The sequence below is a fragment of the Salvelinus fontinalis genome, chromosome 24 (genome assembly GCF_029448725.1).
Source record: "Salvelinus fontinalis isolate EN_2023a chromosome 24, ASM2944872v1, whole genome shotgun sequence".
NCBI lineage: Eukaryota > Metazoa > Chordata > Actinopteri > Salmoniformes > Salmonidae > Salvelinus > Salvelinus fontinalis.
Window position 1 is genome coordinate 18,079,962 of NC_074688.1, and position 26,731 is coordinate 18,106,692.

Consider the following 26,731-nt stretch of genomic DNA (forward strand, 5'->3'; position numbering starts at 1 on the left):
TGCTGTCCTTATAATTTGGGATGACATTTGGAGACTATATGATTTCCAGAATGTTTTAATTATAATATTATTATTAATTATATGCCTAGATTTTTCTCAGTATTTTTACCATTTGTTTCATGTTAAATATTAGTCACTATTGGTAGCCACCATCACTTATACCCACATACACTGACTTTAGTGTTAGTTTGCTTACATTTAGCATTTCTTTCGTCTGTCACGTTTGTATGGTTGTTCCTGAGGATCGCTAACAATAGTGGATTACGGTATATTAGGCTAACGGATTACAAATTGTGCAATAATTTGGGACATTTGAATAATTACTTGAATAATTATGAAACGCAGACCATATGTAGCAGTTTTCATATGTAGCAGGGTTTTCAGCAGCTTAATACATGTTAACCACGCCTGCAAAGTCCATTACGCATCTGCATAAGGTAAGTCTGAATACCAACTATTGAGAAGTGTGTAGGAAAGGTGTGTGTAGGAAAGGCATACATTTCCTACGTCTGAATCAGACACCCTAGTGGCTGTGGCTCTGATCAACAAACACGTACACATACACACACAACATGCAGGCATGTGCACACACACACACACAATAACAAATATGCACATACACACACAAACGTACACTGGCAGAACAGTCAAATGGCAGAGCCTAGTAAAATCACACACACATTCAGGTTACAGCTGGGTCACCTACAACACAGGCCCAGGTCACATGTGGTTCTATACAGCCGTGGCTAACGCAGTTACACAGTGAGCAGGGGCAGACTGTGTCATCGTGTTTGGTTAATAAAACAACCAAGGTGTGACATTAAAGGGCTCAAGGTATGACTCTATAGGGAACTGAGATAAGAGCAAATGAAAAGTGCCAATCAAATGAGACTACCGGGGGAAGGGGGAATCACAGGTAGACCAGGAATCAGCCTGTATGTAGAGCAGTTCAGACGGACCCGGATGTTTCTGGAACGCTCTGGCCTGAGGGACACACACCTTCAGGGTCACGTCTCTCTATGTCATCGTCAAGATGGGGTTGACCTAGAAACTGACACAAGAATCAGTAACAGGAGGTAGAAACATCCCCTCGGCAAGCGGACTGCCGTCCTCATCCCTCCTGTCCAGTCCTGTACCCTTGTGAGTCTGACGGATGCTCCGAGGCAGACAAAGAGACAGAGAGAGAGAGGGGACATTTTGGATCCTGATTGAACCATTACCTGTCTCAGCGACTCACCTTGGGTATCTCTCCCTCGTGGCCCTACAGTCTGGAGATGCACTGGTAGCTGGCAGCGCTGTACACTCTCGCTGGGCCTAAGAGTCAGGGGAAATATTGATTTCTCAAAACATCCGGAAGTATTGCTTGAGCAAAGATGAAGTTTAACCTTAAAATACAATGAATTAAAGTGAGCTGGCCTGGTTAGTCATACACCATAGTTGCCGGAACTGTGCTGGAAAGGACAATGTGAAAAATACATTTTCAAGCCACCACAGTATGATCTGGATTGGCATGATAGTGTGAAATGGGGGTGTCTGGGTACAGTACGGATATAATTGTTCAGTGCCTGGGACATTGTTCAATCCAGGAACGTTGTATTGACAGTCATGGAAACAGCAGAGATAGAGGTACCCCATAATTAAATAGAACACCATTAGTATGATATACTGTGTACTGTATCTCTGTGGTCATACCGTCAGCCGAGGCAGTGGCTATGAGTTGACCGGTGTAGTCAAAACACACGTCCAGCACCTCGTCTTCATGGCTGCTAGTGTGGCCATTCACTTCCCACTCGCTGCCTCCCACACCCGGGGAAGCAGAGACACACACACATTCCGGTACACAAACATACTGTAAAGACACAAACACACACGTGCACACACATAAGCACACACACACACACACACACATACGCATTCACAAACACACACAGACACACGTACACACACACACAATGGGAAAATGTCAAATGTTAATGAATCTATTTTTTTTTTTTAACTTTAACAAAAACAACCAGCTTGGTTAGCGCTCTAACAACACAATGGTCGTGTTTTCCCCTCTTCACAATCTCCTCTTCAAGAATGCAGCCATGTGAATAATTCACACAACTACCCAGGACACGTGACTCATCTTGGAATAATTAAAGGATTTCAATTTCCTTTTTAAAAGATGCAGAGCTTAATTTCTTTGGGGTAGGGGGCAGTATTTTCACTTCCGGATGAAAAGCATGCCCAGAGTAAACGGCCAGCTACAAAGCCATAAAAGCTAAAATATGCATATTATTAGTAGATTTGTATAGAAAACACTCTGAAGTTTCTAAAACTGTTTAAATTATGTCTGTGAGTATAACAGAACTCATATGGCAGGCAAAAACCTGAGAAAAAAATCCAACCAGGAAGTGGGAAATCTGAGGTTGGTTGATTTTCAACTCAGCTCCTATTAAAGATACAGTGGGATATTGGTAATGTTACTTCCTAATGCTTCCACTAGATGTCAACAGTCTTTAGAACCCTGTCTGATGCTTCTACTGTGAAGTGCGGCCGAAGGAGAGGGGATTGAGTAAGGTCTACCATGACCTGAACATGCGCTGACCATGTGCGTTCATGTGAGAGCGAGCTCTGTTCCATCGCACTTCTGAAGACAAAGGAATTCTCCGGTTGGAACATTATTGAAGAATTATGTTAAATACATCCTAAAGATTGATTCAATACTTCGTTTGTCATGTTTTACGGACTGTAATATAACTTTTTTTACTTTTCGTCCGTACCTTCCGCTGGACTTGCCCGCACGTCGTGAGTTTGGAAAGTGTACTGAACGCTAGAACAACAAGGAGGAATTTTGACATTATCAAACAAAACAAACATTTCTTGTGGAACTGGGATTCATGGGAGTGCATTCTGATGAAGATCATCAAAGGTAAGTGAATGTTTATAATGTTATTTCTGACTTCTGTTGACTGCACAATATAGCGGATATATTTGTGTCTTGATTGGGCTCTGAGCGCCGACTCAGATTACTCCATGGTTTGCTTTTTCTGTAAAGCTTTTTTGAAATCTGACACAGCAGTTGCATTAAGGAGAAGTGCATCTAAAATTCCATGCATAACACTTGTATTTCCATCAACAATTATAATAAGTATTTCTGTAAATGGATGTGGCTCTCTGCAAAATCACTGGATATTTTGGAACTTCTGAACGTAATGCGCCAATGTAAACTCAGATTTTGGGATATAAATATGAACTTTACCGAACAAAACATACATGTATTGTGTAACATGAAGTCCTATGAGTGTCATCTGATGAAGATCATCAAAGGTTAGTGATTCATTTTATCTATATTTCTGCTTTTTGTGAATTCTCTCTTTGGCTGGAAAAATGGCTGTGTTATTCTGTGAATAGGCACTCACCTAACATAATCGTTTGGGTTGCTTTCGTCATAAAGCCTGTTTGAAATCGGACACTTTGGCTGGATTTACAACAAGTGAATCTTTAAAATGGTGTAAAATACATGTATGTTTGAGAAATTTTAATTATGGGATTTCTGCTGTTTTGAATTTGGCGCCCTGCAGTTTCACTGGCTGTTGAAGAAGTGGGACGCTACCGTCTCACGTACCCTAGAGAGGTTAAATGATAGGAGACTCTACTAGAGAAAGAGCGAGAAAGAGAGAGAGGATGTGAGAGAGGATGAGAGCTCACCCTACTGCTTTTGTCCATGGAGCCGGTGATGAGAAGGGAGCAGTCCCAGTCAAACTGAACACTGCTGATCTCCCCTCTGTGACCTATCAGTGTGTGGACACGCCTGGTAGAATGAGAGTAGGGCGGTAATGGTGGTTAGACAATGACACAAACACATGGATGAACACGCAAACACACACACACACACGGATGGACACACAAACACTCCACACTGTCCTTTCCCACCTGGACAAAAGGAACACCTATGTGAGAATGCTGTTCATTGACTACAGCTTAGCGTTCAACGCCATAGCGCCCACAAAGCTCATCACTAAGCTAAGGACCCTGGGACTAAACACTTCCCTCTGCAACTGGATCCTGGACTTCTTGATGGGCCGCCCCCAGGTGGTAACGGTAGGCAACAACACATCTGCCCCCCTCGGGGGTGGGTGCTTAGTCCCCTCCTGTACTCCCTGTTCACCCACGACTGCGTGGCCAAGCATGACTCCAACACCATTATTAAATTTGCTGATGACACAACAGTGGTAGGCCTGATCACTGACAATGATGAGACAGCCTATAGGGAGGAGGTCAGAGACCTGGCAGTGTGGTGCCAGGATCACAACCTCTCTCTCATTTGTGAGCAAGACAAAGGAGATGATTGTGGACTACATTAACATCAACGGGACTGAAGTGGAGCGAGTCGAGAGTTTCAAGTTCCTTGGCGTCCACATCACCAACAAACTATCATGGTCCAAACACACCAAGACAGTCATGAAGAGGGCACGACAACACCTTTTCCCCCTCAGGAGACCGAAAAGATTTGGCATGGGTCCCCAGATCGTCAAAAAGTTCTACAGCTGCACCATCGAGAGCATCCTGTCCGGTTGCATTACCGCCTAGTATGGCAACTGCTCAGCATCTGACCGGAAGGCATTACAGAGGGTAGTGCGTACGGCCCAGTACATCACTGGGGCCAAGCTTCCTGACATCCAGGACCTATATACTAGACGGTGTCAGAGGAAGGCCCAAAAAATTGTCAAAGACTCCAGTCACCCAAATCATAGACTGTTCTCTCTGACTTTGCACGGCAAGCGGTACTGGAGCGGCAAGTCAAGGACCAAAAGGCACCTTAACAGCTTCTAACCACAAGCCATAAGACTGCTGAGCAACTAAACTAATCAAATGGCCACCCAGACTATTTACATTGAACCCCCCCCCCCCCCCCTGTTTTTACCCTGCTGCTACTCACTGTTTATTATCTATGCATGTACCACCGCACATTGAGTCGGTACCGGTACCCCCGTATAGCCTCGTTATTGTTATGTAAATGTATTGCATTACCTTGTGATTGATTAGATTTTTTTAAACTTTTGTTTATTTAGTAAATATTTTATTAACTCTATTTCTTAAAACTGAATTGTTGGTTAAGGGCTTGTAAGTAAGAAATTCACGGTAAGGTCTACACCTGTTGTATTCGGCGCATGTGACAAATAACATTTGATTTGATTTGATTGTAAGACACACATGGATGGACACGCAAACACACACACACACAAACGCATGAATGGACACGCAAACACTCACACACATGGATGGACACGTGAACACACACACACACACACAAGGATGGACACGTAAACACACACACACACATATGGATGGAAACGCAAACACACACACATTGATGGACACGCAAACACACACACACACACACACACACACACACACACAAACATTTGGGCTCTCACCTCCCAGATGGAACATCCCACAGAGAAACAGTGTGGTCAAAGGAGCCAGTGACTAGCTGGTCACCCACTGTGTTAAACGACAAGGAGATGATCTCTGCTAATTGGCCCTGAGAGAGGAAGGAGAGAGAAGGGGAGGGGGAGAAGGAGGGAGGGAGGGGGAGAAGGAGGGAGTGAGAGGGGGGGAAGAGAGAGGGAGGGAGAGAGAAAGAGAGAGAGAGGGAACAAAAAAACAAACATGAAAGAGAGAAGAGAATTCGATTCGTTACACTTGCAGAGTTCACAAAAGAACAGTTAAATAAACGAGCTATTCTTTCTCCTTTGAAAAAGCTAAATTGCACAATTTCATCCAATTCAGTTCGAGGAACACATTTTCCTTTTTGTGCTCGAGTCACCGTATTCACCAGCATGACTAATGTAGGAATAATTGAAGTAGGAGATGTAGAGAAGAGGTAGAGAGGAGGCATAGAGAGGAGCACACAGAATCGCCTCTCTGGAACACATAGCCACATAGTTTGCCCACGTGCAGCAGGAAACTGTATGTAGATATATAGATAGATAGATTACCTAATGACTGCATTACAGTCACAGCTTCATACACACATATGATGGTAGAAAAGAACACAGTAAGCAGGGTGACTGCTGGACCAGCACATGAATGATCATATAAAAAAATGAACAGATGAATGCATATCAATGACTGAATTAAGTAATTAATGAATGGATGTGGACTTGGATGATTGTGAGAGTGTGTGGTGATGAGAGGAAAGGAGAGAAGAGAAAGGCGAGTGAGAGAGAAAGCTAATTTCTGTCAGTGTAGCCACCTCCTCTCCAGTCTGGACGTCCCATAGCTTGGCCGTAGTGTCCATGCTACCCGTGGCCACCAAGGTTGGTTAAACGCCAAACATACCTGGTCGGCACCGAAAACTGTGTTAGCTGCCATTCACATAGAAAATCAGATTCGAAACTCACTGCAATCCTATTTATACTGAAAGACAAGTCCAATCTTTAGATTAGAAAGTCCCTCCTACTATTTCCACAGTGTGTCCTCGGAAGGTGTGGAAACATTTGCCCGTCTCGGCTCTCCACATCCTGCAGGTCTTATCAAAGGACCCAGTGGCAATCTTGTCCCTCGATTAAAGAAGAGAAATTACGGTAAGATTTGAGATAGGAAAAATACTTTCTTTTGACCACCAAAAACACTTTCCCAACGGAGGAACATAGGATAGGCATTAGGCTCTCTGGGACCTAAGAGTCTCAGAGTCGGAGTACTGATCTAGGATCAGTTTAGCCTTTTAAATCATAATGAATCAGATTATATGGACAGGGGGGGACCTGATCCTAGATCAGCACTTCTACTCTGAGACGCTTTATGAATACAGGTCCTGGTGTTTTTATACCTGGGGTAGATTAACAGGAAGGTGGTTACCCCTAGGGGTTGTTGAAGGCAATGGCGTACACCACGTACCTGTGGCCCTCCAGTGTGTGCAGTCCCTCGTCTGACGCCGTGTCCCATATTTTACATGTCCTGTCATAGCTCCCAGTTATAAAACTTCAGTCACACGAGCGCCTGCAAGAGAGAAGGGAGGAGGACATTTCTTTTAACTCTGAGGCGGTTTACTTGACTGCATTAATCCAATTTACATCTATACGTTTGACCGTGTAATACCCATACATAATACATCTGGCTTTGATGTGCTGAGGAAGAGTCCTGAATTCTACAATTCCCACCCACTGCTGCCATCTAGGGTTCAAATGAGGAATTACAGGATGGCTGTACTGCATTACACAATGCACTGCAGTGTGGTCATACCAGTTAATGGCTGTCTATGGCTGCATCCCAATTCTTCACCGTTTTCCCAGTGTGCACTTGCACACAAGGTTGGATGATAATGTGGCAGGCAATGACATTATCATTAAGAAGAGAGCCTAATGAAAATAAATAGGTAGCTCAGAAAGATGGAAACTGTATTTGACCTTGAAGAGGTAGAACCTGCGGTTGTCCTGCTGACCCAGTTTCTCCTGCAGTCTGAGGATCAAGAGTTTGACTTGTTCGATGCGTGATACTGTGATCAGTGGCTCCGATTCTCTGAGCTCTGATATCAACTCCTTGGTCTGTCCTGTATGGATAGATATGTGTCAGAGTGATGCATCACGGTCATTGAAAATAGGGGAATAGACGCCATACTGTATTGCAGGATCAGTGACGAAGTTGTGAAGAACTAGTGGGTGTGTTTTTCTACCTGTATCATCATCATCATCATACTACACTAGCACTAGTATAATAAATTGCATACATACAGAGCTGCCAACTCTAACGCATTGGCCATGAGACACGCATTTGACCCTCTTCTTATATCTCATGCATTGAACATTACTTTTTTTATTTTTCTAATTAGTCTATTGTATAGTCATCGCATTAACTTTTCAACTGTGCTCCAAATCGTTTTGAAATCGGAGCATCAGCGCCTACAAATTAACATCACGAGCGGAACCTCGATCATTGCCCTGTCTTGCCACAGTACTGTGAACCGCGTCACATTGAAGCGTATGATTGGTCTAGTTATGTGAGGGATCAAGAGGATTGGATGCATGTTTTAAAGAAACGCCCCTCAAGATTGGAGTGGAGCTGAATGGAGAAAGAGAACGTTCTGCGCTGAGTTTATAAAACTGTAAAAAGAGAAGCATGTTAGCATTTATGTAAAATGTTGTCAACAAGATGTGGTTGATGTTACTCCCGTCCATGAATCGATTGCAGAATGCAGCCTTTTGACAGTATGTACTAAGGTCAATCTAGTCCATACTTGCATTAGTCCCCTCGTTTGGTATTTGGCATTTAGGATGTGACAACAAAAAGGCAGCAGACAGACAGACATACAGTATGTTTTAGCAGGAAAGTTTGGTAGGGTGACCTTTTGTAACTTTAAAAATGATTTTGTCAAACAGATTGTGAACCCAAAAGGACATGTTTGATTCTAGAGTGGAAAAATAAATATACAAATAATTTGGTTAGGGTGTAGAAGCAGCTTTATGTCACCTTGTCTTCAGGAAATTTACTTTATTTAGTCTGATCAGTGGAACAATTATCATTCTTAACAATGGGCTAAAATATAGGGTAATTACTGTGCATGTCAGCAAGAACACTACTGCTTCAAGTTCCTCGGTGTACACATCACTGACAATCTGAAAGGGTCCACCCACACAGACAGTGTGGTGAAGAAGGCGCAACAGCAGGGCTCTCCAGAGGGTGGTGCGGTCTGCCCAACGCATCACCAGGGCCACACTGCCTGCCCTCCAGGACACCTACAACACCCAATGTCACCAGAAGGCCAATAAGATCATCATGGACATCAACCACCCAAGCCACGGCCTGTTCACCCCACTACCATCCAGAAGGCAAGGTCAGTATAGGTGCATCAAAGCTGGGACCGAGAGACTGAAAAATAGCTTCTATCTCAAGGCCATCAGACTGTTAAATAGTCATCACTAGCCGGCTACCACCCGGTTACTCAACTCTGCACCTTAGAGGCTGCTGCCCCATATACAAAGACATGGAATCACTGGTCGCTTTAATAATGGAACACTAGTCACTTTAATAATGATTACATACTGCTTTACTCATTTCATATGTATATACTTTACTCTATTCTACTGTATTTCAGTCAATGCCACTCCAACATTGCTCATCCTAATATTTATATATTTCTTAATTCCATTATTTTACCTTTAGATTTGTGTGCATTGTTGTGAATTGTTAGATAATACTGCACTGTTAGAGCTAGGAACACAAGCATTTTGCTCCCTAAAAAAATCCATTCCTTTGCGGCCAGTGGCCGTTGCGCCCTTGAGCTGAATATGATAATTATAATTCCCTTCTCCTGGTTGCTTGATCCAAAGCACCTCTCACTCACATACCTCAATTCTCATTAGCCAATGCCCGTCATGTGATCGGGTCTTTCTCACAGGCTACAAGTGAAGACAACTGTACCCTTCCTTATCCAATTCGGAGGTGCATATTAAAGATATTGGAAGAACTGTCCACATTTACTTTTCATCAGCCAACAAGATGAGTAGGCCTAACAAACAGGAAAAGCACTAACCTATGTCAATCTACAATCCCCCACAGTACAAAAGTTGACTTATTCTATTTTGTGCGAGAAATAAATATTCCAAACATAGTCTGGGACAGTTGTGGGATCCGATAGAGCCCAAATTAATACAACCATTAGCATTAAAAAAAACGTGTTTAAGCAATGAGGCTAACGCAACAGATCAGAACGTTTAGCTTAAAATGTTGACAAACTATTTGTATCAGGAATCAAGGTAAGACCCAGATGCCCGTCGAATTGGCAATGATTTAATATTCCAACAGGGGTAAGCAATAGACAGGTCAAGGCAGGCAGGGGTCAGTAAACCAGAGGTGGGGCAACGATACCGGACGGCAGGCAGGCTCAGGGTCAGGGTAGGCAGAAGTCAACAATCCAGAGGTGGGGCAAAGGTACAGGATGGCAGGCAGACTCAGGGGCAGGCAGAGTGGTCAGGCTGGTGGACTCGGAGTCAGGACAGGCAAGAGACAAAGGACTGTGAGACATAGGTTTGACTCTGGACACATGAAAGGTGGGATGTATACAAAGGGTAACAGAAGGCAAACAGCAGAGGGGCTAATATTCTTGGAAATGGGAAATGGGCCGAGAAACCGGGGGGAGAGTTTGCAGGATTCCACCCGGAGGGGCAGTTCCCGGGTGGATAGCCATACTTTCTGCCTGAGACGATACCGGGAAGCCAATGTCCGATGGCGATCCGCTTGTCGTCGATTTCTGGAGGTGGTCTTGAGGCGGGCTGACCGGGCTCTCCTCCTGGTATGACGACAGCAGCGGACAAACATCTGGGAAGAAGGTATGCCGGCCTCTTCCTCCTGCTCGGGGAAGAGCGGGGGCTGATACCCCAGGGAACACTCATACAGAGATAGGCCTGTGGCAGAGCAGGGAAGGGTGTTGCGGGCATACTTGATCCACACCAGCTGCTGGCTCCAGGAGGTGGGGTTGGCGGAGACCAATGGAGACCAGAGTAGTCTCAAGATCCTGGTTGGCACGCGCAGACTGGCCATTGGACTGGTGGTGGAACCTAGAGGACAGGTTGGCCAACAACCCAATGAGGGTGCAGAACGCCTTCCAGAACCGGGACGAGAACTGAGGCCCCCGGTCGGAGACCATGTCCACAGGCAGTCCATTGATCCGGAAGATGTGCTGCACCATGAGCTGGGCTGTCTCCTTGGCCGAGGGTAGTTTGGGGAGAGGAACGTCTTTGGAAAACCGGTCGACCACAGTCAGGATGGCAGTATTGCCCTCAGAGAGGGGGAGACTCGTGACAAAATCCTGGGATATGTGGGACCAGGGACAGTGAGGGACAGGCAGTGGTTGCAGAAGACCTGACGGAGTGGCAGGCAAGCCTGGAGGAATGGGCCCGCTCCAGGACCGCGGAGCGGACAGCGTCAGGCACAAACATCCAATTATCAGGGCCCCCCCAGGGTTCAGCTGGGACAGCTGCGCCTCCCGGACCTGTTTCCCTATACCCCAGTTGAGCGCCGTCACGAGGCACGAGGTGGGAAGGAGGGTCTCGGGCTCCGGGGTGGTACCAGTGGGGCTATAGCGGCTGGACAGTTTATTCGGCTTGACATTCTTGGATCCCGGTCAGTAAGAGAGAAAGAAGTTGAACTGTGTGAACAGCAGGGCCCATCTGGCTTGCCTGGAGTTGAGGCACTTGGCGGTGCGGAGATACTCCAGGTTCTTGTGGTCAGTCCATACGATGCATGGGTGTTCCGCCCCCTCCAGCCAGTGCCTCCATTCCTCCAACGCTATCTTCACAATGAGAAGCTCGCAATTCCCCACATCGTAGTTATTTTCCGTGGCATTGAGGCGGTATGCAGCTTGAGGTCCAGGGCAGAACACTTGGACAGGACCTCCCCCACTCTGACATAAAGAACCATCGGCCTCCACCACGAACTGACGGTAATGGTCCGGATGAACTAAGATGGGAGCTGTAGTGAAGCGATGTTCAAGGTCCCGGAACACCCGGTCAGCAGCTGGAGATCACATGAACAGAACCTTGGGTAAGGTGAGTGCGGACAGGGGGGAAGCCAGGATGCTGTAACTCTGGATAAAGCAGTGATAGAAGTTGGCAAACCCCAGGAAGCATTGCAGCTGCACCCTGGAAGTAGGCTGGAGTCAATCCATCACCGCTCTCACCTTCCCGGGATCCATTTGCACACTCCCTGCGGCGATGATGAAACCTAGAAAAGGGATGGTGGAACGATGGAACTGGCACTTCTCTGCTTTTACAAACAGCTGGTTCTCCCGTGAGCCTCCCTCATTGTCATCACATGTCATCAGAGTGCGCAGCTGAACACTGTATGCTGGAAAACACCCGGTTTGTTATTTTGATTAAAACAAAACCTATATTAATTAAATAAGAATACCAAACTTGTTTTTGCAGGGATTCCGTGACGTGTTTAGCTTTAAAAAGCTAGGAAACACTGCTAACCAAACAATAATGCTAGGTGGCTGTACTACAGACACTGGTCGTCATCGTGGGAAAGACGCATTGTTAATAACTTTTGAAAAACAACTGGTTGCAGTAAAGAGCCAACCTGGATACTAAGGAGATCCTGAGGGAAATCGACGAGTACCAACAGCTTTACACTATGGAGGAACAACGTACTCCATCATGGAAAGATCCGACTACCTCACAAAAGAACTCAAACCCAACAAAAAAAGAAAAACAGATTAATCTACGGACACGGACGATTTACTTACCATTGAAGTAGAGGCTAGTGCTCTGGCTGGAATCCATTTAACACTGGAAAAGTTGTGTGAGGAGGTAGCAGGGCTGAGGGGGAGTTTGAAGTTTAGCCAGAGTGAAATTCTCACGCTCCAAGGAGAGAACAAGGCACTCACAGCCAAGGTAAAAATCCACGATTCCAACATGGAGTGTCTACTCAGGGAAAACAGGGTGATGAAGGAGTCGCTACTAGACATACAAAGTCGTAGAATGTGTGAAAATCGAATATTTTCTTGGATTCCTGTAATCCAGAGGGAGCGATCAGAGAATTCTGGATTCCAATAATCCAGAGGGAGCGATCAGAGAATACATGCAATCCGCCTTGAAACGTCCTCTAGAGACTGTAAACATGGTGGCTTTCCACCGTGTACACAGACTTGGAGCTCGGAGCGACAATACCAATGGTCCCTAACCGATCATCGCAAAATTTGAACACTACCAACAAAAGGAGCTGATCAAAAGCAGGAGAAGGGAGCTTAAAAGGGACCAAATTCGGTCTCAATGACCAATTTCCACAGGAGATAAACGAATGTCGCAAGAGACTGTAAGCTGTACAGTGACAATAGAGGGAGAGGGGTAAGCGTGCCTTTCTCATTGTGGACAAACTCTTCATAGATGGACAGCTATTCCGAGACAGCTCCATAACACCATGGCTGTACTAAATTCTTCAGGGACTTCAGGTTACGAAAAAAAGAAAGTATTGGAACTGTAAAAATATCTGAACACTATTAAGGGGATATGAACACACACGTACTCAATTACATGTTCACTTAAAAATACGGACTAATACATATACATACACTCTTGATCTCGCTCTCTTCTCTTACTCTCTCTCTTTTCTATTCTCTTCTCTCCCTCTCTCTCTATTGTTGAGAACTGTTCTATAATTGAATATGTTTCTTGTTTGTCTTTTCTGTCTTTGTCTACATGTTCATCTATGTTTACAACAAGCAAGGGGAAGATATCAGAATAGGGACATTGGGGAATAATAAGATATATTACGGGATACATTTGTACTGTAGTGAAGCCATCTCTATAGTAATGCAAGGTCTCTCATGATCATATGAAACATTTCCATTGCTATGGAAATGCTGGAATGTGTTTTTCAATGATGTTATAGGTAATTATGATGCAACTATGATGGTGATATGATATAGTTTACAATTATCATCATGAATATTAAGGCTATACGCACTACATGTTACACACAAACACTCAACCATGCAAATTGTAGGGTTATTATTTATTTGGATATCACACATTATAGTCTTACTCTTATACAGACATTGTACACACTCACTAAATCACATCCAATATCATACACATATCTTGTCTCAATTTTTCTAACATCTGTGGCATTGGCTCACAGGCAAACAGGCAAGGGAATAAAACATATATTGCTAGAACCTATTTTTAAAATTCTAAATATCAAACATTTGAAAGCTCTAGTTTTGACAGTTATAATACCTCTGATGGAAGTACAAGCACTAATTATGGTCAATTTAGACTGAGAATAATATCTAGTTATGGTAAGGTGTGAAATAAGTATAGCCAGTTATAATTGTAATGGTTTAGCAGATTATTTTTTTTAATCTGTCTTTACGTGGCTAAAAGAAAAGTAATATAACATTTGCTGTTTACAGGAAACTCACTCTACATCATTATGAAGTTCTGTGGGAAAAGGAATGGGGTGATGAAATAATTTTCTGTCATGGACAAAGGAACTCAAAATGTGTGATGATATTAATTAACAAAAATGTCGATCTGAATGTGCAAATAGTTAGGAATGATTCTCAAGGAAGGTGGATCTTTTTTTAATATAAAAGTGAATGAAAAAGAGATTTGGCTCATTAATCTATATCCAAATATTTATAACAATTTATTGAATTTACAGGCAACCAATGATGAAATTATTATGGTAGGAGACTATAACACAGTGTTAAGTAGAGTGGGGCAAAAAAGTATTTAGTCAGCCACCAATTGTGCAAGTTCTCCCACTTAAAAAGATGAGAGAGGCCTGTAATTTGCATCATAGGTACACTTCAACAGACAGACAAAATGAGGGAAAAAAATCCAGAAAATCACATTGTAGGATTTTTAATGAATTTATTTGCAAATTATGGTGGAAAATAAGTATTTGGTCACCGACAAACAAGCAAGATTTCTGGCTCTCACAAACCTGTAACTTCTTCTTTAAGAGGCTCCTCTGTCCTCCACTCGTTACCTGTATTAATGGCACCTGTTTGAACTTGTTATCAGTATAAAGACACCTGTCCACAACCTCAAACAGTCACACTCCAAACTCCACTATGGCCAAGACAAAAGAGCTGTCAAAGGACACCAGAAACAAAATTGTAGACCTGCACCAGGCTGGGAAGACTGAATCTGCAATAGGTAAGCAGCTTGGTTTGAAGAAATCAACTGTGGGAGCAATTATTAGGAAATGGAAGACATACAAGACCACTGATAATCTCCCTCGATCTGGGGCTCCACACAAGATCTCACCCCGTGGGGTCAAACTGATCACAAGAACGGTGAGCAAAAATCCCAGAACCACACGGGGGGACCTAGTGAATGACCTGCAGAGAGCTGGGACCAAAGTAACAAAGCCTACCATCAGTAACACACTACGCCGCCAGGGACTCAAATCCTGCAGTGACAGACGTGTCCCCCTGCTTAAGCCAGTACATGTCCAGGCCCGTCTGAAGTTTCCTAGAGAGCATTTGGATGATCCAGAAGAAGATTGGGAGAATGTCATATGGTCAGATGAAACCAAAATAGAACTTTTTGTTAAAAACTCAACTCGTTGTGTTTGGAGGACAAAGAATGCTGAGTTGCATCCAAAGAACACCATACCTACTGTGAAGCATGGGGGTGGAAACATCATGCTTTGGGGCTGTTTTTCTGCAAAGGGACCAGGACAACTGATCCGTGTAAAAGACAGAATGAATGGGGCCATGTATCGTGAGATTTTGAGTGAAAACCTCCTTCCATCAGCAAGGGCATTGAAAATGAAACGTGGCTGGGTCTTTCAGCATGACAATGATCCCAAACACACCGCCCGGGCAACGAAGGCGTGGCTTCGTAAGAAGCATTTCAAGGTCCTGGAGTGGCCTAGCCAGTCTCCAGATGTCAACCCCATAGAAACTCTTTAGAGGGAGTTGAAAGTCCGTGTTGCCCAGCAACATCCCCAAAACATCACTGCTCTAGAAGAGATCTGCATGGAGGAATGGGCCAAAATACCAGCAACCGTGTGTGAAAACCTTGTGAAGACTTACAGAAAACGTTTGACCTCTGTCATTGCCAACAAAGGATATATAACAAAGTATTGAGATAAACTTTTGTTATTGACCAAATACTTATTTTCCACCATAATTTGCAAATAAATTCATAAAAAATCCTACAATGTGATTTTCTGGAATTTTGTCTGTCATTTTGTCTGTCGTAGTTGAAGTGTACCTATGATGAAAATTACAGGCCTCTCTCATATTTTTAAGTGGGAGAACTTGCACAATTGGTGGCTGACTAAATACTTTTTTGCCCCATTGTACCTCAATGGACCGTAAAGGAAATCACTCTACAAATTATCATCACCGTGCCCTTAAGGAAATCACAAATACTATTAACACATTAGAAGTAGTGTATATTTGGAGACAAAAAAACCCCGACCTAGTGAGATATACATGGAGGAGACTTAATCAAGCCAGTCATCTTGACTACTTTCTTGTCTCCTCTCTTTCATCAAAGGTTAAAAAAGTTTTAATAGGAGACAGAGTGCAATCGGATCATCATCTAATTGGCCTTCACATAACTCTCATAGAATTTCCACGTGGACGGGGATATTGGAAATTTAATCAGGCAGGCTCATGGGATAGGCAGAGTGGTCAGGCAGGCGGGCTCAGAGTCAGGACAGGGAAAGGTCAAAACCAGGAGGGCGAGAAAAAGAGAGACTGGGACAAGCAGGAGCTGAGAATAAAAACGCTGGTTGACTTGACAAACAAGACGAACTGGCAACGGACAAACAGAGAACACAGGTATAAATACACAGGGGATAATGGGGAAGATGGGCGACACCTGGAGGGGGGTGGAGACAATCATAAGGACAGGTGAAACAGATCAGGGTGTGACAATTTGGCTATTTCATCACATTATAAGCTGAGCAATTCGCACACGGCAGTAGGCTATAAAGACATATTTTTCAAAATGCAATCAATTAGCTGGAAAACACCATTCTCAAAAGTGACACCAAATGCAATATAATGCTTTTATTATAAAAGTGCATTTTTATGGTGAAAATGACCTTCCCCAAACATGAAACTCACGCGCTGCTTATGTATGCCAGTTAGGCTCTACACCCGTTGTAAAGCGGATTAATGTGCTTAATTTTAAGAAGTAATTTGGCCACTTTAGTTGTGATACAAACCTTACAAAAACACATAGGCCTATGGTCTTAGCTACATGAGGTGTGCAACTATGATTTTAAAAAGTTGCAAAAAAAGGCCTGGGCTGTTTTTTGCCTTACTGCACACAAGCTGGGCGTCATTCACAAGTGATAATATATAATTCACAAGTGATAGGCTAATATTGTCACCCATCAGACTATTCTTTATTTAATCTTGTCTTTACATATACTCAGGGTTGGGGAGTAACGGATTACATGTTACATGTAAGGTATTACAAAAAAACGGTAACTATAATCCGTTATGTTACCAGCAAAAATATTTTAATCAGATTACCGATACTTTTGAAAAACTAGATGATTACTTCGAGGATTAATTCTAAATTCATAAAGGATGTTTGCGGAAAAAAATCTTTGACACTTCTCTGTTTTCTCAATGACATTCAAATCAGCATTGAAAAAAGGGGCAAATGTAAGTTTGTTTCACCTGAGCGAGTCTGACCAAAAGTCAGAGATCACTATGATGACACACCAAATGTGTTTGATGGATCGTGGAAAAAGAGCAGGAATAGGCTTTTGTAGGCTACAGTCCAAGCTGTCTACCAATGGTGCGACTGCTGTTGTCAGGGGTTCACCTAGGGGTCATGATAGGGGCTGTACCAAATGTTTGATGTATTATAATAATTGATTATGCTTATGTTGTATTAATAGAATGGGAGGGGTGATAAGACCCCGCCCTCCTTATTTTTATAGGGTCCTAGACTACAGATTAACAATATATATATTAATTTTAGAGGTTTAGTATTGTTCCACAGTTGTTTTCTAGTCTCTCTGGCTCTATTAAGAGACCCCTCTGAGAAATGTGTGACTGAGACAGAACTTTGCAGGGGAGTGTAGGAAATAAGAGATTAGTCAGACATTCCACAATAAATCCACTTTGGGGAGTGGACATTTATTGCCTAGGCCTTAGAAAACACCGGAACTATTGTATCTCTCTTGCAAGTTTATATAGCAGTGCATGCATGGGCTTGGTCTGATGAGTAGAAGGTAATGACGTATGCAGTGACATCACAAGGGCTGGACTTCAGGTTTAATAAAATAACTTGGGACTTTTTATATTTTGCAGAACTTACTCGGGACTTTTTATATTTTGCAGAACTTACTCGGAAACATGCGTTATGTTACTGTTGTCAACTTCTGTCTGCAACTGCATTAATAAAGGTTTTTGAATGCTTTAATTAAAGATATTGTCATAATGCTAATTTCACCAATGAGTCAATGATTGACAAGGAACGAGGAAACAAACCCCAACACTGTCGGCATCCAACGATTATCCAACTTGAATAAACGCTTGGAGGTAAGAATGACAGTAGTGGTGTAGTCTACGGCGATACAGATATCACTTATTATTGATATGTACATAACGTTAGCGCGTTGATGTGAATCACACTGCTGCTTTCTCATTTAGCTATTTGCTCCTTAAGGATTGTGGTTGTTGTAAATGGCTGTTCACAAATCTAAATGTGTATTTGAACCCAACAATGGTTGAATTCAATCATTGTTTTTGAAACCAGTTGACAGCAAGTGAAAAATGCGCTTTTGCAACAGCTGCATAGTGCTGATCCCAGCCTGTGGAATAAAAGTGGGGCTTTTATTGCTCAATCTAAATAATTCTGATAAAATAAATAAATCCATAGGTCTAATGGACACATGCTCAAAATTACACACTTTTGATAGACTTAAAGGGACAATCTGTAGTTGCCACATCTATTTTGGACCTATACATTATATATACAGTGCCAGTCAAAAGTTTGGACACACCTACTCATTCAAGGGTTTTTCTTTATTTTTACTATTTTATACATTGTATAATAATAATAGTGAAGACATCAAAACTATGAAATAACACATAAGAAATCATGTAGTAACCAACAAATCAAATATATTTTAGATTTTAGATTCTTCAAAGTCGCCACCCTTTGCCTTGATGAAAGCTTTGCACACTCTTGGCAAAGAATGCCATTCCATGAGCGCATAATTTATTTTTCAACTCGAATCAACAACAAAATCATAAACCAGACAGTTGGGCTGGCTAATAAATCGTTAGTTTTGGTGCTCAGGTAAAACAATTTGGCTAATCTATACGTCCATATTTCCGAGTCCTATTCTTGAAGATCAAGGGGTGTAACATTTATTGGAATGACTGGAATTCCGATAGACTTTGGTTTTTAATGTACAGATATAATTTTATCGTATTATTATATGTAGTAGAAAGCGATGGGTTAGAAGAAGCCTACATAACCATCCCATAAAGTAAAATGTAACATCCATATATGGCCAGCTATGTAAACTTTAACATTGATTTATCCTGCAATAGATGTTGTTCAATTGGTAACATACATTTTTGTCTTTTTCTAATGCCTCTTAAGGGGAAAGTAATCTAAAAGTAACAGAATGTAATCAGATTACGGTACTGAGTTTGGGTAATCCAAAAGTTACGTTACTGATTACAATTTTGGACAGGTATCTTGTAACTGTAACAGATTACATTTAGAAAGTAACCTACCCAACCCTGCATATACTAAATAATATAAGTGTGACATTTGTTTTGATTTAGATTGGACCACTGTCATGCACCTGTCTCATAACAGGGGTAGGGGTGAAAAACGTAATCTATGCACTTAAATAGCGAATGTAGGCAGTGGCGGCTGCTGAGGGGAAGACAGCTCATAATAATGACTGAAATGGAGCAAATGGAAGGGCATCAAACCATGTGTTTAATGTATTTGATTACATTCCCCTCATACCGCTCCAGCCATTACCACGAGCCCGTCCTCCCAAATTAAGGTGCCACCAACCTCCTGTGAATGGAGGAAACTTTTTTCAGGTTAATTTTCATGACAGGCAGGCTATACTCCTGTTGCAAAGAGAAGCAATGTGCTTAATATTAGGAAAGTTGAGAATCTTTTTCTCACTCAATTGCATAGCCTATAGAAATGTTGCACAACATGAGCTCATGGGCTCTCATGAAGTGTGATTAGATTTTCGATAACATTTGCATTGAAGTCATAGTGATTAGAGGGACGATAGAGTGCTGAGTACCAGGCAGTTAGCAAGTTTGGTAGGCTACTAATTACCATCAGCAGCATCAAACCACCTAAAAAATGTCATCCCCCAAAGTCGTCAAATTTTGAGTGTTCAAGTAATGTTCAAAGCATACTGAATACAGCTGGCCAGTGTTTTTATTTATTTATTTGGCCATAGGCCTAAGCTATGTCAAAATACGTAGAATTGCAGGAAATGAGCCATGAAACAGTACAATTTTCCTGAGGGGGAACCCCCAGTCCCCCCTCTAGGAGTTGTACCAGAGGGCAATGAAATTCACATAGCAAATCTCACTCCAAGGTTTTTTCAAAAGTTGGCAGCCCTGTACATATCATGATCACTAACACAGCATCTCATTCATAAACATGAATTGTACTATTGTGTACTCACACTGGAGACAAATCCAACAAATCAATGAAGTTAGTCTTCAGAGCTCCTCCTTTTTCATATTCCAGGATGATACCTGTGAACAAAATGCATCAATTCAATATTCGAAACCAGACCAATTGTGAGATACAAGTTGCTTTAGGCCTACTTGTAACTTCAACTTGTGCACCATGCATTAAATTGCTGTTACAGTTAACTGGTCTGGCTAGCACAGAGACCTAAGGTTATGGCTCTGGGCTAGCCAGTTAGCTCTAGGTCAGAACAGCACTACTGTTATAGTGTCTGTGTAGTTGCACAAAATGGTACAAATAATTAGCTACCTACTTGTCCAAACATTCATTAGTATCTTAATTATCAAGTATTTTAGCATCATCAACAACATGTTCATTACCTGGTGGATAATATCTGAGAAAGAATTGTTTGAGTTTAATTTCGCTCCTCCAGAAGAAATCCCTTGTAAACAAAGCGTTGTTATGGCGACAGACTAGCTGGAGCTCGGCCAGGTTGCATGTGCAGATGGTCTGAAACACACAACTCACCCACAACTAACCTGTTAAAAAAAGACAGAACTTGTTCCATAACTGTGCACAAAACATGTCCATAAAATCAACAATAGAGGCCAGAAAAACGTGGTAAACTCAGTGTCAACAACTGAGGCTGACGTAAGCTTTCATTTTACCATCAGTGGAACTATTTCCCAATAGCTCAAAGTCTCTCTCATATAAACTTGCATTCTCAGTTATGCACATGTAGTTCATAGACAGACACAATTCATACATTTCCCCGACAAGGACTTGGCCAAGTGATCTATTGCTGCCTACTGCCAACAGATCCCAGTGGTACACAGGACTCAGACCCAGAGGTAGTACGTGTGAGGGGGACATAAGGGGTAGCCTACCAGGATGGGTTCCTGGGACAAGCTGAAGTCCACTGGCTGGGTGTTTCCCACAGCCGTTTTGTCGCTCTATGGGTTCTTCGCCAACTGCAGACCAGCTGAGCCCTTCCTAACACCCTACCTTATTGGACCATACAAGAACATCTCAGAGGAAGTGGTAAAGTAACCAGCAGCATGCTACACATGAACAGTTTTGAATGGAGTTGTTGACAAGTTTGTGATAAGAAAGTAAATGATGCACACTATAACGATAGAATGAAACACTACATTACCAAAGGTATGTGGACACCTACTCGTCAAACATCTCATTCCAAAATCATGGGTATTAATATGGAGTTGGTCCCCCCTTTGCTGCTATAACAGCCTCCACTCTTCTGGGAAAGCATTCCTCTAGATGTTGGAACATTGCTGCAGGGACTTGCTTCCATTCAGCCACAAGAGCATTAGTGACGTTGGGCACTGATGTTGAGCACTGATGTTGGGCGATTAGGCCTGGCTCGCAAACGGGATTCCAATTCATCCCAAAGGTGTTTGATCGGGTTGAGGTCAGGGCTCTGTGCAGGCCAGTCAAGTTCTTCCACACCGATCTCGACAAATCATTTCTGTATGGACCTCGCTTTGTGCACGGTGGTATTGCCATGCTGAAACAGGAAAGGGCCTTCCTCAAACTGTTGCCACAAAGTTGGAAGCACAGAACTGTCTAGAATGTCATTGTATGCTGTAGAGTTAAGATTTCCCTTCGCTGGAACTAAGGGGCCTTGCCAAGACCATGAAAAACAGCCCCAGACCATTATTCTTCCTCCACCAAACTTTACAGTTGGCACTATGCATTCAGGCAGGTAGCGTTTTCCTGGTAACCTCCAAACCTAAATGTGTCCGTCGGACTGCCAGATGGTGAAGCGTGATTCATCACTCCAGAGAATGCGTTTCCACTGCTTCAGAGTCCAATGCTTTACACCACTCCAGCCGATGCTTGGCATTGCGCACGGTGATCTTAGGCTTGTGTGCGACTGCTCTGCCGTGGAAACCTGACGTTGCTTCTAGAGGCAGTTCGGAACTCAGTAGTAAGTGTTGCAACCGAGGACAGATGATTTTTACGCGCGACACACTTCAGCACCCGGCGGTCCCATTCTGTGTGCTTGTGTGGCCTACCACCTCGCGGCTGAGCCGCTGCTGCTCCGAAACATTTCACAATAACAGCACTTACAGGTGACCGGGGCAGCTCTAGCAGGGATGAAATTTGACGAACTGACTTGTTGGAAAGGTGACATCCTATGATAGTGCCACGTTGAAAGTCACTAATTTGGGTGTCCACATACTTTTGTATGTACAGTGCATCCTCAGGTTACTGTATACAGTGGGCTATGTAGTGTTTTTGCTTCATATAGACAACCGGTAGGACTATTCAGTATCCCTGTGCATATTGAATAGATCTATTGATAAATTAATCACTCCTCTCCCTGTGCCTCCTAAGGTGACCAACTACCTGTTCCCCATCTGGACGTACTCCTACCTGGCCGTCCTCTTCCCCGTCTTCCTGCTGACAGACTTCCTGAGGTACAAGCCGGTGATCGTGATCCAGGGCCTCTTCCTGGTCACCAACTATGTCCTGCTCTGCTTCGCCCCCGGCCTGACCGCCATGACTTTCCTGCAGTTCAACTATGCCGTGGTGACCTCCACGGAGGTGGCCTACTTCTCCTACATCTACAGTGTGATCCCTCAGGAGAGGTACCAGCGGGCCACCGGCTACCTCCGCAGTGCCATGCTGACAGGCTCCACCCTAGGGGCCACCATAGGCCAGATGCTGGTCTCCCTGGCAGGGCTGGACTACTTCCACCTCAATGCTATCTCCCTGGGGATTCTCAGCATTGCGTTCCTCATCTCCATCTGGCTACCCATGCCCCAGCAGGGGATGTTCTTCAGGGGGGAGAAGGCTGCCCTGGGCCTGAGCGCCAAGGGCCAGGTGGAGGAGGAGGCGAGTGCAGTGGAGGAGGCCCAGGATGCAGAGGAGGCCGTGGAGGATGGTGCTGGGTCGGGTAGGACCCAAGGTGCCGGGGGTAGTACTGGCTGGTGCAGCCTGCATGATGTGGTCTATGCTGGCAGGCTGCTCTGGAGCAGTTTCAGAGAGTCCTACTCCTCTAGGAAGCTGGTCTACTGGTCTCTGTGGTGGGCTCTAGCCACGGCCGGCTACGGCCAGGTGTTCAACTACATCCAGCTGATGTGGGACCACATAGAGCCATCCAGCACCTCTTCTGTCTACAATGGAGGGGTCGAGGCCATCTGCGCAGTAGTAGGTAAGACAATCTCAGAACTGTGTGTGTGTGTGTGTGTGTGTGTGTGTGTGTGTGTGTGTGTGTGTGTGTGTGTGTGTGTGTGTGTGGTGTGTGTGTGTGTGTGTGTGTGTGTGTGTGTGTGTGTGTGTGTGTGTGTGTGTGTGTGTGTGTGTGTGTGTGTGTGTGTGTGTGTGTGTGTGTGTGTGTGTTCAGTGGAGTAGCTGTGCTTTGGGGTTTAACCAGGTTGGTGAATTTTATATTCAGATAAAATGTTGCAATGCTAATATTTATTTTATTACTTAATAAAAATATACTAATACAATTCAGAGAAGAAATGCAGAGAATAGTAATTGCTTCAATTAAGGTGATAACTTGGGTAACGATTTCTCTGATTATTGCTGATAGCTCGGGTTTGAGAAATAGTGACTTATCGGAACAAGTCAATCGGACTCTGGCAGTAGATCAAGGGCCTCATTGTCAAAATCCTGAAGTATCCCTTTAATTAAATCAAAGCCCTGTCCTCTATCCTATGTATTCAGGGATAGAGACGTTATACTGTCCTGATACATTATGGTAGGAACACTTCCCCCCTAGGAATACAATGAGGGTCCTGTTCCAATTCGAAAGCATCCGTCCTTGCTTGGGGTAATGACTGATCTGATATGACTGGATCGTTCTCTTATAATCTCCACCCGGCACAGCCAGAAGACGAGTGGCCACCCCTAGAGCCTGGTTCCTCTCTAGGTTTCTTCCTAGGTTCCGGCCTTTCTTGGGAGTTTGTCCCAGCCACCATGCTTCTACATCTGTATTGCTTGGTCTTTGGGGGTTTTAGGCTGGGTTTCTGTATAAGCACTTTGTGACAATTGCTGACGTAAAAAGGGCTTTGTAAATGCATTTGATTGATTGATTGATTGATGAAAGCCATGTATTGAATCCTATGCTTTAATCCAGCCAACAGCGTTGGATCAGTGATTTCTTCAAGGAAGGGAGGAAGGATGCAGTTTACAAGTATTTAAACAGTTTTAAAGTATTTACTCAGGATCTAAAAAGGAAATCATCCACTGTTGTCCCATCCCTGTCCTATAGGTGCAGCCGCAGCCTTCTGTGTGGGTCATGTAAAGGTGACCTGGGATGTCTGGGGGGAGCTGTCACTGGGGGTGTTCTCTGCGGTCGGGGCAGGGGCCGTGTTTCTGATTGGGCTGACCAGCAACATTTGGGCAAGCTATGCTGGCTACGTCATCTTCAAGGCCTCCTACATGCTGCTGATCACCATCACTACGTAAGTCAGGGGTGTCAAACTCATTCCACGGAGGGCCTAGTGTCTGCAGGTTTTTGTTTTTTCCTTTCAATAAAGCCCTAGACAACCAGGTGTGGGGAGTTCCTAACTAATTAGTGATGTTAATTCATCAATCAAGTATAAGGGAGGAGCGAAAACCCGCAGACACTCGGCCCCCCGTGGAATGAATTTGACACCTGTGACGTAAGTGAACACTCTGTAGGCCATACATCAATGAACTCAGCTATATTTATTTCATATACCTTCCATGCATCCCATAGACATTCATCAGAAATGCACAATGAAAATATTCAGTACATAGTGTTATCTGTTTGGTCATTACAGATTCCAGATTGCATCCAACCTTTCCATGGCATGCTATGCTCTAACGTTCGGAGTCAACACTTTTGTCGCCCTCTTGCTGCAGACCATTCTCACAGCCATCGTTGTTGATGAAAGTGCACTGGGGTTAGACATTATCACACAGGTATGGTTGCACAATCCAGAGCTAGACAGGCCATTGTCCATTCCTTTAACTGATCACTGCACAAGTTATCAAAAGTGGCAAGAGATTGACACCTGGTGGCAAATTATTACTGCATTGTTACTGTTCTTAACCCCTCTAATAAAACCAAAGTTTAATTTCCCTTTCCCCAGTTCATCATCTATGGCAGCTACTATGCCGCAATATCTGTGCTTTTCCTGATCCGAGGGATGTACACAGCCTGTGCACACCACTGCCGTCCTAAACAGGCAATGGACCAGGAGCAGAAAGAAGAACCCGAAGTGGAGATGCCCTCCTCAGACCGGTTCTGTTCTGACCACAGACAGTAGTCTATCAGAGACTGAGGGGGGCAAGGCGTCTTCAGGGGTTCACCCTAAAATGTAATGGCATGGTGTTACATACTTGTATTTATAATAAAAATAAAACAAAATGTTGCGTAAGCATTGTTTTGTCCAACTTATCTTCAAGTCATCCAAAAGATAAGGGGTTTTCAAATGATAGGCATGGCCATGTTAAATTTGCACTATCTAATGTTTTAGTTATTGCATACATTTATTGAGCAGGTTGTTGATTGACAGACTGAGCTCAGTGATTACACAAACAAACCAAGGTGACTTCCGTATGGGGACTAGATTCAGGATGGATTAAGGGCAGTGTGTGAGAGCAGACTAACCTGAGCAGGTAAAGCGTTAAACCTGCTTTTTGTATAAAGTATAAAAATGTGTGTGGGTGATAATAGTGGCTATCGCTGTTTGTGGATCTGTGAGGATGGAGGCTGTGAAGCGGTGGAGGGCAGGATAGGGCTATCCCACCACTCTGCTGTGCATCTATGGGTTCTTCGATACAGTGAAACCTCCTGTACCCTTCATCTACCCTTACCTGACTGGTCCAAACAAAAACCTGATGGTGGAACAGGTACAGTAGGCTTCAGGACAAACATTTCAATGCATTGTATTCATGCTCTTATACTATCTTTAGAGGGGTGTAACGATTTCCTTCATTGTGTATTCGTGCCTTTACAACTTTATCAGTAATATAACCATGTTATTGACCACTTTATTACCTACCAGCTTGATAAAGATAAATCTTCTCCCTTGATAAAGGGAGAAGATAAATCAAGGGAATCAAGGGAGAAATTGCTTGTAACGAACGTCGTCGGGAGAAGGAGAGGAGGACCAAAGTGCAGCATGGTACGTATCCATAATACTTTTAATAATGATGAATACACAAACAAAAACAACAAAACGACCAACGAACAGTTGGTGCAACAACAGTAGGTGCAACAAACACTAAACAGAAAACAACCACCCACAAACACAGGTGGGAACAGGTTACCTACGTATGGTTCTCAATCAGAGACAACGATAGACAGCTGCCTCTGGGAACCATACCAGGCCAAACACATAGAAATACTAAACAAGGACAACAAAGAACACCAGACATAGAATGCCCACCCAAACTCACGCCCTGACCAACCAAAATAGAGACATAAAAAGGATCTCTAAGGTCAGGGCGTGACAATGCTCACACTTTTCCACATGTTTTTGATGGCAGCAACAGGTCAGGAAGTAGTCTGGACCAGGGTTTGAACTTGTGAACTTGTGGCTGTCAACCCAACACCTTAGCCTTTACGG

General features: G+C 43.6%; 2 protein-coding genes and 1 pseudogene across 6 annotated transcripts; 2 read left to right on the plus strand and 1 right to left on the minus strand.

Moving 5' to 3' along the window:
• On the minus strand, window positions 1–20,619 carry LOC129822081 (dynein assembly factor with WDR repeat domains 1-like). Of its 5 annotated transcripts, XR_008754445.1 has the most exons (11): window positions 20,540–20,619; window positions 20,152–20,224; window positions 7,398–7,540; window positions 6,889–6,990; window positions 6,452–6,551; window positions 6,245–6,330; window positions 5,424–5,530; window positions 3,694–3,796; window positions 1,693–1,849; window positions 1,238–1,314; window positions 1–1,044 (listed from the first exon to the last, which is right to left on the minus strand). XR_008754445.1 is itself a non-coding variant. In XM_055879976.1 (10 exons), exons 6-10 carry the CDS (start codon window positions 6,287–6,289, stop codon window positions 1,262–1,264), a joined length of 465 nt encoding a protein of 154 aa, XP_055735951.1. In that variant the 5' UTR covers window positions 6,290–6,330; window positions 6,452–6,551; window positions 6,889–6,990; window positions 7,398–7,540; window positions 20,152–20,224; window positions 20,540–20,619; the 3' UTR covers window positions 1–1,261. The 5 variants fall into 5 exon arrangements, 4 of the variants coding, with proteins under 4 accessions (XP_055735951.1, XP_055735953.1, XP_055735952.1 ...); XM_055879976.1 differs by having other exon boundaries at window positions 1–1,314; XM_055879978.1 differs by having other exon boundaries at window positions 1–1,051; window positions 6,245–6,551.
• On the plus strand, window positions 20,593–26,006 carry LOC129822077 (thiamine transporter 2-like). Its single transcript, XM_055879973.1, has 5 exons — window positions 20,593–21,200; window positions 22,518–23,337; window positions 24,403–24,595; window positions 24,938–25,079; window positions 25,250–26,006. Exons 1-5 carry the CDS (start codon window positions 21,051–21,053, stop codon window positions 25,424–25,426), a joined length of 1,482 nt encoding a protein of 493 aa, XP_055735948.1. The 5' UTR covers window positions 20,593–21,050; the 3' UTR covers window positions 25,427–26,006.
• The window catches only part of LOC129821692 (thiamine transporter 1-like), a 4,854-nt pseudogene continuing 3,988 nt past the window's right edge, over window positions 25,866–26,731 (plus strand).

Coding starts and splice junctions, on each gene's coding strand:
- LOC129822077 (XM_055879973.1), top strand. CDS start 21,051: ATGGGTTCCTGGGACAAGCTGAAGTCCACTGGCTGGGTGTTTCCCACA. Junction 23,338..24,402: donor GGCCATCTGCGCAGTAGTAG/GTAAGACAATCT, acceptor CCTGTCCTATAG/GTGCAGCCGCAGCCTTCTGT. Junction 24,596..24,937: donor CTGCTGATCACCATCACTAC/GTAAGTCAGGGG, acceptor TGGTCATTACAG/ATTCCAGATTGCATCCAACC.
- LOC129822081 (XM_055879976.1), bottom strand. CDS start 6,289: ATGGACACTACGGCCAAGCTATGGGACGTCCAGACTGGAGAGGAG. Junction 3,797..5,423: donor TGGGATGTTCCATCTGGGAG/GTGAGAGCCCAA, acceptor TCATTCTACCAG/GCGTGTCCACACACTGATAG. Junction 1,315..1,692: donor AGCCACTGCCTCGGCTGACG/GTATGACCACAG, acceptor CCTGACTCTTAG/GCCCAGCGAGAGTGTACAGC.